At 47.0% G+C, this 9,398-nt stretch overlaps 1 protein-coding gene across 1 annotated transcript; it reads left to right on the top strand.

Moving 5' to 3' along the window:
- Positions 1-1,282: 1,282 nt before the first annotated feature.
- Positions 1,283-4,696, top strand: EIF4EBP1 (eukaryotic translation initiation factor 4E binding protein 1). Its single transcript, XM_005856508.2, has 2 exons — positions 1,283-1,541; positions 4,251-4,696. The coding sequence occupies exons 1-2, from the start codon at positions 1,298-1,300 to the stop codon at positions 4,280-4,282; spliced, it is 276 nt and encodes a 91-aa protein (XP_005856570.1). The 5' UTR covers positions 1,283-1,297; the 3' UTR covers positions 4,283-4,696.
- Positions 4,697-9,398: the final 4,702 nt, after the last annotated feature.

Here is a 9,398-nt window from a genome sequence, read left to right on the forward strand (position 1 = left end):
TATTATTATTGATTAATTATTGTTTTCCATACAAACAACTGTAAACCTACTTTTGCCTCACCCTGTATTAAATTATATCCTGTTATGTATTAAAAGGAAATTTGATACCACCCACTATATATGGAAAACCAGATTCGCTTGCCATTAATAGAAAGTAACTATAAAAAGAAATATAATGACAACAAGACAGTTTAAAATTCTAGCTGGATTCCCCTGGCTGTGGAAGGCTTTGAACCTGAGGCCTGCTCTTGGTTGAGAAGGGAGCAATCGGCAAATGTTAGTGAGCTGTTATATTACAGGTGCTTCCGAGGGGATCAGGAATAACCTCTCACTGTTCACTGTCGTTTGATGGATCAGCTGGGTCTCCCACGAGGACCCTGAGTCCCGTACTTTAGAAAACACCCCTTTTTAAGTATCACAGGATGGGTCCAATGTGTTGTTTTAGGATAGTGAATGATTCCATAAGACTTGGTCCCTACCTTAGGGTGACACTTGTGAAAGGAGAACAGAAAGAAAATGAATGGAACTCAGACCATCTACAAACCTTGAAGTGCGGTGGCGCCTCAGAGCAATGGATAAACCGGTGCCAGGGACAGAGCAGGCTGGCACGGGGAGGTGGACTTAACAGGAGACCCTTTTGTGGGCCATTCCTCTCCACAAAGCCTAGATGTTCTCATTTCTACTAGTCGGGGAATGACTTGATTTTTTTGTCCACACATTTGTAAAATGGAGTGAAAGATCCTGGATACCCCGTGAGGGTGCTGTAAGGATGGGATTGAAAAGTGAGTAAAAAAACACGCCTTTTCCACCGTGGGACATGATTGTCCAAGTAATAACGCTGAGCTCCAATGAGGTCAGTGAATTGGTGGGCTCGAGGGAGCGAGCACAGGGTGTGCCAAGCTCTGAGCGGAGAAAGGACGCAGTCTGGTGGCCAGTGGGCCCCTTCTTCCATCAGTGCCCCCTCGTAACGGGGAATCAGGGCAGTTTGGTGGCAGCAGAGTCCTAGGCACCTGAATGAGTCTCGTTCCACCTTTTATAGGTCTGTCTTTTTTTAAAACATATTTTTAAAAATTTATTTTGAGAGAGAGAGAGGGGAAGGGAGAAGAAGAGAGAGTAAGAAACATCAATCGTCTGCCTCCTGCACCCCCCTACTGGGGATCAAGCCCACAACCCATGCATATGCCCTTGGCCGGAATCAAACCAGTATCCCTTCGGTGCACAGGACGCCACTCAACCTGGCGATCGGCCAGGCTTTTACAGGAGGACCTGCTGCCTGTGCTGCGGCCATGCCTCAGAGATGTGGAAAAATGAGCAGGCAGGGGGTTCAAAGTGGCTCTACCAGTGTCCCTGTTCCCTTCCAGGTACCAGGATCATCTATGACCGCAAGTTCCTGATGGAGTGTCGGAATTCACCTGTGGCCAAGACACCCCCACGGGACCTGCCCACCATTCCGGGGGTCACTAGCCCTGTAAGTGACGAGCCCCCCACTGAAGCCAGCCAGAACCACCTGCAGAACAGCCCTGAAGATAAGCCAGCAGGCGGTGAGTGGCCGGGCTTGGCCAGGGTCTTCTTTGGGATGGGCATGTATGTGGCCTGAGAATCCTCGCCACTAGGGGGAGTTCCAGGGAGGGACTGATGGTGACTGTCTCACCTGTGGAGCAGCTCAGAGTCCAGAGGGTGGGGGGTAAGGATTGGGTGAATGGTGGGGAGAACTTTCATCAGTACCAACTTTCCCCATGAAAGGGGCCCAAGAACCACAGAAAAGATGATTTGGCCTCATCAGTAATCTAATCAGTGGGGAGTTTGATTGAGATGGAAGAGGCCCCACATAGCAACTTTCCTAAGTATGCCCCTTTATATAATTGTTCCTAAAGCTACACCTTGCATCTGCAACACTAGAAACACATCCACGATATTCATGTGCAGGAGACAACTTTTCAAAGACATGGTGTACTTGTCCTCCAGGAAATTACATGTCTACAGGCTCAGAAAGGCATCCAGGATGCCTTCTGTCAGGGTGTCATCCACTAATGGATTCTTGATGAATAGTAGAAACGCAGCCAGTTATTTGCAGGTTTGCCATGGGGTCTCTAACCCCTTCTGATCCCTCCTTCCTTCCCCCCAAGTCATCAGAACAGCCCCCCGGCAGAGGTGTGTGTGAATGTAATCTTTGTGGCACCGTGACTGGCTCATCAGAGTGTCTAAGCTTTCCCACTATGGGAGGATGCAGTGTAAGCACTTGTAGACAAACGGAGTCAGCCTGGGACTCGCCCGCCCTTCACCCAGAAGGCAGTACACCAGGCCCGACAGGAAGCAGCTGGGACCTCGGGCTGGGCTGGCTCTGCTGACAGCAGCAGAATCCATCTACCAGGAGCCTGCAGGACATGAATCATAATTACCTTGGGAACCCCACAGCCCAAGACAGGAGACAGTTGCCTTGCCTTTCAGGCTTGGAGAGCAGTGGAAGGGTGGGAAGAGACACAGAGAGCGATGAGGACAGCACCGGGTATCGGGGTTTCCTGCAGTGTGTTAAAGGATGGAGAGAAGGAGGAACAGATTCATGTGGCTGGTGGCACGGTGCCTCCTACCCCTACTTTTTGCTTCAAATCAAAGACTGGAAGTTGAGGGTGGAGGTGCAACTCCTGAAGTTTTTCTAAAAAAATATTTCTATTGATTTCAGAGAGGAAGGGAGAGGGAGAGAGAGATAGAAACATCAATGATGAGAGAGAGTCAGTGATTGGCTGCCTCCTGCACACCCCACACTGGGGATCGAGCCCACAACCTGGGCATGTGCCCTGACTGGGAATTGAACCTTGACCTCCTCCTGGTTCATAGATTAATGCTAAACCACTGAGCCATGCCGGCTGGGCACTCCTGAAATGGTTAAGTCACCATTACCTGAAGGCTGTCCCTTGTCCCCACTTGCATATTCTCTTATTTCCCAGTTTCTAGAGCTGCTTTGGCCATAACAAATGCAGGGTTGGCCCAGTGGTGCCCCAGGCAGCAACCTTACCCACAATAATAACCTAGTAGTTTCTCACAGCTGTGATGGGGTGTGATGGTAAGGGAGGGACATCATTTTTCATTTTGCTGAACTGGATGTAAGAAGCCAAGGCTCCTGGTCTTGGACCCATATATTTGTGTTAATGTAACCAGAAGGAGAGGCCAGTTGTTTCTCTGTGGGGCTAGAGCAGGCATCTTACTATGTAGAACCTTGGGCCTTGCCCAGGAGATGCTGAATGAGGCAGTTCCATTAAAAAGAAAACCTGCAGCATGAATGCCTTGGAAATTTTAGTGGAAACTGAGGGCAGTGAGTGGCTGAATTATTATTGCAGGGTCAGGCTATTCCATGGGCAATCAGAGTGTGCTGAGTGGGTTATGGTATCATTTTCTTAACCAAAAGTTGGGACACATGTGCCAAAAAGCTCTATGGAATAATTAAGGAACATTTTTCTATGAAATTGTATTCATGTCAATTCACAAGTAATCATTCATTCTTATAAAAAAATAATAAAAAGTATTCAAAATTCAGGACTATCACCTCTCCTATGGGAGACCTGGCCTCTGTGCTTTTGGGATTGGGGAAGAGAGCACAGCTAGACAGGGCACCTTCAGATCGATGTTTCCAGGAATACCTAGTGTAGTCCTGCCTTCTCTCCATTCTCCTCGGCAACATAAATCTGGCCTCTGCTCTTCTTGTAGGAACACCAGAATGAAAAGATAACACATCTCCCTGGCTTCTAAAATGTCAGTTCTAGTGGTTGAGCGTCAACCTAGGAACCAGGAGGTCACAGTTCGATTCCCAGTCAGGCTGCGCTTGGGTTGCAGGCTCGATCCCCAATGGTGGTGTGCAGGAGGCAGCCGATCAATTGGTGGTTCTCTCTCATCATTGATGTTTCTATCTCTCTCTCCCTTTCCTTTACTTTTTGAAATCAATAAAAATCTATTTTAAAAAATAAAAATATCCCTAGCTGGTTTGGCCGAGTGGATAGAGCGTCGGCCTGCAGACTGAAGGGTCCCGGGTTTGATTCCGGTTGAGGGCATATGCCCCGGTTGCGGGCTCAATCCCCAGTAGGAGGCGTGCAGAAGGCAGCCGATCAATGATTCTCTCTCATCATTGAAGTTTCTGTGTCTCTCTCCCTCTCCCTTCCTCGCTGAAAACAATAAAATATATTTTAAAAAATAAAATGTAAAAATAAAACAAATGTCAGTTCTACCAATCACCATTGCTCTGTCCTTTCTCTCACCAGGTGAAGAGTCACAGTTTGAGATGGACATTTAAAGGACCAGCCAGCAGATCGAGCAATGCCTCTGGGCCTCTCTGGCCCTTCTCCGGAGAAGAGTCACACCGCCAGTTATCATCCTGGGCAGGCATTGGGTGGGGGTCGACCACCCCAGTCCTCTGCTCCCTCAGTCAGGGCACCAGTCCCCCCTTCCTCTTGGTGAACACCAGCAGATACCTCTTTGTGCCTCCATTCATGCAAGAGCTGGCACCCCAAGGGGAGTGACTCTCAAGAGCACACACCCTGCAGCCTGGGGCCAGGAAGTGGACTTGGAGGAGCCCTTCTGAATGACCATCGGCTCTCTTCCTCTGAGGGCACACCACCCCTTCCTTAAGTTGGTGTGCTTGGGGAAGTCCCCCTCCCCTACTTCCTCAACAGAGGAAATAAAAGCCACCTTTGCCCTTGGGCCAAAACTTGGCCCGTCTGAGCTTTTTTCTACTCCATGGGGATAGCTAACACCAACTACTCTGCACAGTGCATGTAAAGCACTTTCCTATACATTATCTCCTTCGATTCTCATGCTGATCTGTGACGGAAGTAGAGCAAGTGTCATCCTCACTTTACAGCTCGGAAGTCAAAATCACACACTAGCAAAATGAGAGATGGGACTGGGTGTGAACTGCGCACTCTCCATCTCTTGTTTTTCAGTGGTGGGCGCCGCCTCTTTTCTGGGCTTTGTTTCCTAAGCCTGGCAAGTGACCTGTCACCTTCACTCTGTGCTTCGTTCATGCAAGAATCAAAGGGAAGAGCCTGAGCCTTGGCCAATGTAGAGCCTCTTTGATCCATGTGCCCCTGATATTTGTTGAGTGATCCCTTTGTGTGAGTTGCCATTGGGGATACAAACATGAGACAAGCCCTCTCTCTCTTTTTCACAAGCTCTCTGCTTTACCATTTCATTGAAACATACAATTTACCCATTAAGAAAAGTAGCACAAAAGAGATTATATAGGATTAGTTACCAGCAAGTGGTCCATGTAAATGGAGGTGACATTACAGCTGGTCCTGAGAATGAGAGGGTTGGGTGGAGGCAGGGGCCCAGTGTTTCCGGGATCAGGTGGTCTTATGGATTCAGGATGTGCAAAGACAGGACATCAAGTTGCCTGCTTTGGCCAGAGCAGGCAATTTATGTGATTGGAAATGGCTTTTATAAATGTCTAAAAAAGGCCTGATCTCTAAGGGACTCCAAGCAGATGTGGAGGAGCCCTTCTGAATGATCTGGCTCTGTAAGCACTTTCCTAGACATTATCTCATTTTTGATTCTCATGCTGATCCTGTGACAAGTAGAGCAAGTGTCATCTCATTTTACAGCTTAGAAGACCAGCTCAGAAGTTAAAGTCACACACTAGGAAATGAGAGATGGGCCTGGGTTTGAACTGGGTGTTTGCTGAGAAACAAGGTGTTTCTCATCATAGGCTGGGGGGTGATGGCCTCTGGCCAAGAGGCAGTGGCTGACATGGACTTGACAAGCTCTGTGCTCATAGCACTGGTCAATCTGCTGTTTTGGGAGAAGCAGGCCTTAGTGGCCAAGTCCCTGGCCTGGCCTTTTCTGTAGCTGAGTTGGAGTCCCCTTCCTGCAGCTGGAATCCATGTGCCTGGTGATGATATGTGGAAGGGCCCAGCCACAGTGGCCTGTTGACTCTAGGCACACAGCATACCCTTTTTGTATAACAAGAAAGTGAAACCATGGAGAGACCACCACCACCAGAGCAAAGAACAACTAAAGTTCCAACTAGGATCAAATGAGATCTGATCAACCTTCCCAATCCCTTAGCTTTTCATTGAAAGCACCTTACTCTCTCCCCTCCTGACCAACCAGAGGTCTTGCCCACAAGTCCACATGATCCGATCCATTCCTCTTCTTCTAGGTGCTATATTTCAGGATCCAAGAGACATTAAAAAAAAAAAAAATCAGCTTCTCTGACAATAAGAACATTGTTCACAAGTTTCTTCACTTTCTTCAATCTTTCTCATTGATTGAAAGTATCCTCCAGAAAACCCAGGTATTTCTTGAGCATTATTCTGGCTGGATCATGTGGAATAACAAAGACCTTAGCCTTGAGGAAGTTAAAATCTTAGATACCAGTAAGGCTCCTGTGGTCCAGTGTAAGATCCCAGTGTATGGAGTCTTAAGGCTTCTCTAGAGATACTCTAGGAAACCATCACAGTTTGGCCTGCTCACCCTCTAGCATCAGCAAAAGCACTGTTTGCAGTCGGGGAAACCCAGTTGACTGTGGAACAGAGCCACATGCGATGAATAGGAAATAGAAGGGTTTTAAGCTACGCTGTGTGTTCCCAAGGAGCTGACAACCTGATCTGGAGATGACAGGTTCTATGAGTAGTAGAAGGACACCCAGAAATGTCATAAAACAATATGTGATTGTCCAAGGGTAGGAGGCTGTGTTGATGCCACGAGTTAAGAGAATCAGATTCCAGCAGGATTTTAATTTGGGGAGCGCCTTCCTGGATCATGAATGGCCTGAGGTACAGGGGCCAGGAGAGAAGTTTAGCTGGAGGAATGTCAAAGCTGTTGGGTTTTCCATTCATAAATGAAGAGGCTGAACCAGGTTGGTGGAAATGGTAATAGGCTACTTTGGAAAAGGAGGCTTAACAGCACTTGGTGAGGTAGGAGAAGAGATGCGTCAGAGATTTCTGGTCTGTGAGTCTCAGGAAAGAGGTCAGAAAGAAATGCCAATTTGGGAGCTGCACAGAGTAAACAGTAAGAAGGGCAAAAACAAACTTTGGGGAATGCTCCCAGTGAGCATGAGTGGCATATAGGGACCTGAACTTCCAGTAATTTTCCAACCTCCACACGACTGTTGGCACAGCTGTGGGCATCCCTCCAGGTCCCAGGGCGTCAGGTGAGGTAGGGAGGAGGCCATCTTTTGACTGGCACCCTTTAGTATGATATTCATCATTGTTGAAACAACTCAAGGAAAGCTCAAGGACACATAGCCAACCAAGAAATCCCAAGGCCTGAAACCAGTACTTCAGGAAGACCTGGGTTCTTTAAAAGACTCGGCAAGTGGTCTTTTCCAGATATATCCAACCTCATTCTGATTTAACAAGCCTTTGTTAAATCTCTTATCCACACCCAGCATGATGCTAAGGCAGTGGTTCTCAACCTTGGCTGCACATTAGAATCACCTGGGAATCTTTTTAAAATCCTGATTTCTGGGCCTCATCCTCCAGAAATTCTGTTTCTTTGTTACTAATGTTGTGGCCCCACCCCATAACAAAGAAACAGAATTTCCGGAGGATGAGGCCCAGAAATCAGGATTTTAAAAAGATTCCCAGGTGATTCTAATGTGCAGCCAAGGTTGAGAACCACTGTCTTAAGGCAATACAAGAGAATTTCAAGACAAACACCTGAGAAAAAATAATCCCAGGAGGCATGATTAAGTGCAAATAAGTGGAGTGAGAGTGTGACAGGTCAGCAGGAGAGGAGCGGTTGAAGAGTGCAAAGGATTCGGAGGCTGTAGGGAAACTGCCTGAGCACAGGTGTGCTGTCTGGAATGAATGTAGTGTGTGAGACCGAAGTGTGCTGGGTAGCACAAGGTAAATTCAGATACCGTAGCTTTAGATTATCGAAACAAAAAGCATTGGTTGAATGAATGCCTTCTGCATTCTGGAGCTTTGCTACAATCTTATTTATGGTCCCCATCACTTAAAGTAGGTGTTTTTATTCCCGTTTTATACATGTCCATGGCTAGTGTATATCAGAATTGGGATTCCAGCTTCTGTCTGTCCAGTATGAAAGCCCATCCTCATTATAACACATAGGTTGGAACTGAGATCTGGGCTGTTTGGAGTCTGAGCAGTAGGCAACTAGGATGTTGGTTAGAGGTATTAGAGCAAGGCAGTAACAGATTGGGTTTAAGGTAAATCCGGAGGAAGAAAGCAGAGTCATTCAGATGTTCAGTGGGTTGCTTAGACTTAGTGGGGTGGGGGTAGGGAGACAAAGGAATGAAAGAAGATTGATAGCATTTTCTCATTTATGGAAGGGCTATTTATTTAGTGCCTACTATGTGCCTATGTGCAGGCACTGTTTTATGCACTAAAGAGAGCAATGGGCAAAACTAAGCCTTTCAGAAGCTCGTATAACACCTCTAGGAATTGAAGCCACGTGTGTGATTCCTGTGTTGTGCATGCAGCTTTCATTGCTGAAATCAGAAACCTGGCCTCCTCACAATTCAGTTCAGAATTTAGCACGGCCAATCCTCCCTGCCCCCACTGAGCAGACATGTGCTCCTTGCTGTGGGGACGATTAATCCTGCATAGAAGAGCTCTGACAGGCAGCAGACACCGCTGTTTCTGGAAATAACTTGAGCAAAGCCACCTCAAATGCAGCAGATTAAATAGGCATGAGAAGGTAAGGACATGCAGGTTAATTGGGGAAAAGTACAATCCTTAATGATTAGGTTTCCTTGAATGAGTGCGAATTCAACGTATCCTGCAAGGAAAGTGGGAGAGGACGCCCCACTGACAACGTGGAGGGGAATCTTCCCTTCCCCAACTGTTCAGAGACCATAGAACAGGAAAGCCAGTTTTAAAGGAAGCCCTTTGACCCTGGCCTGGTAGCTCAGTTGATTAGAACGTCCTCCCGATACACCAAGGTTGTGAGTTTGATCCCTGGTCGGGGCATATACAAGAAGTGATAAGTGGGCCGAAACCGGTTTGGCTCAGTGGATAGAGTGTCAGCCTGCGGACTGAAAGGTCCCAGGTTCGATTCCGGTCGAGGGCATGTACCTGGGTTGCGGGCACATCCCCAGTGGGAGATGTGCAGGAGGCAGCTGATCGATGTTTCTCTCTCATCGATGTTTCTAACTCTCTATCTCTCTCCCTTCCTCTCAGTAAAAAATCAATAAAATATATTTTTAAAAAAAGAAGTGATGAATGCATAAAAAAGTGGAACAACAAATACATGTTTCTCTCTTTCTCTCTCTCTCTCTCTCTCTCTCTCCCCCAATACTTCAGGAAGAGCTGGATTTGTTAATAGACTCAGCAAGTGGTCTTCCTCGGTCTCTAAAATCAATATCTATTTCATGTTTAGTAATATATTTTTATTGAAGCATAACATACAGAAAAGTGCACAAATCAAAGAAGTACAGTTGAAAT

The sequence above is a fragment of the Myotis brandtii genome, unplaced genomic scaffold (genome assembly GCF_000412655.1).
Source record: "Myotis brandtii unplaced genomic scaffold, ASM41265v1 scaffold103, whole genome shotgun sequence".
NCBI classification, from domain to species: domain Eukaryota; kingdom Metazoa; phylum Chordata; class Mammalia; order Chiroptera; family Vespertilionidae; genus Myotis; species Myotis brandtii.

Bases quoted from the DNA above. Each gene is read 5' to 3' on its own strand.
- EIF4EBP1 (XM_005856508.2), top strand. From the start codon at position 1,298: ATGTGGAAAAATGAGCAGGCAGGGGGTTCAAAGTGGCTCTACCAGTGT. The intron at 1,542-4,250 runs GTGAGTGGCCGG...TTCTCTCACCAG, and splicing joins TGAAGATAAGCCAGCAGGCG to GTGAAGAGTCACAGTTTGAG.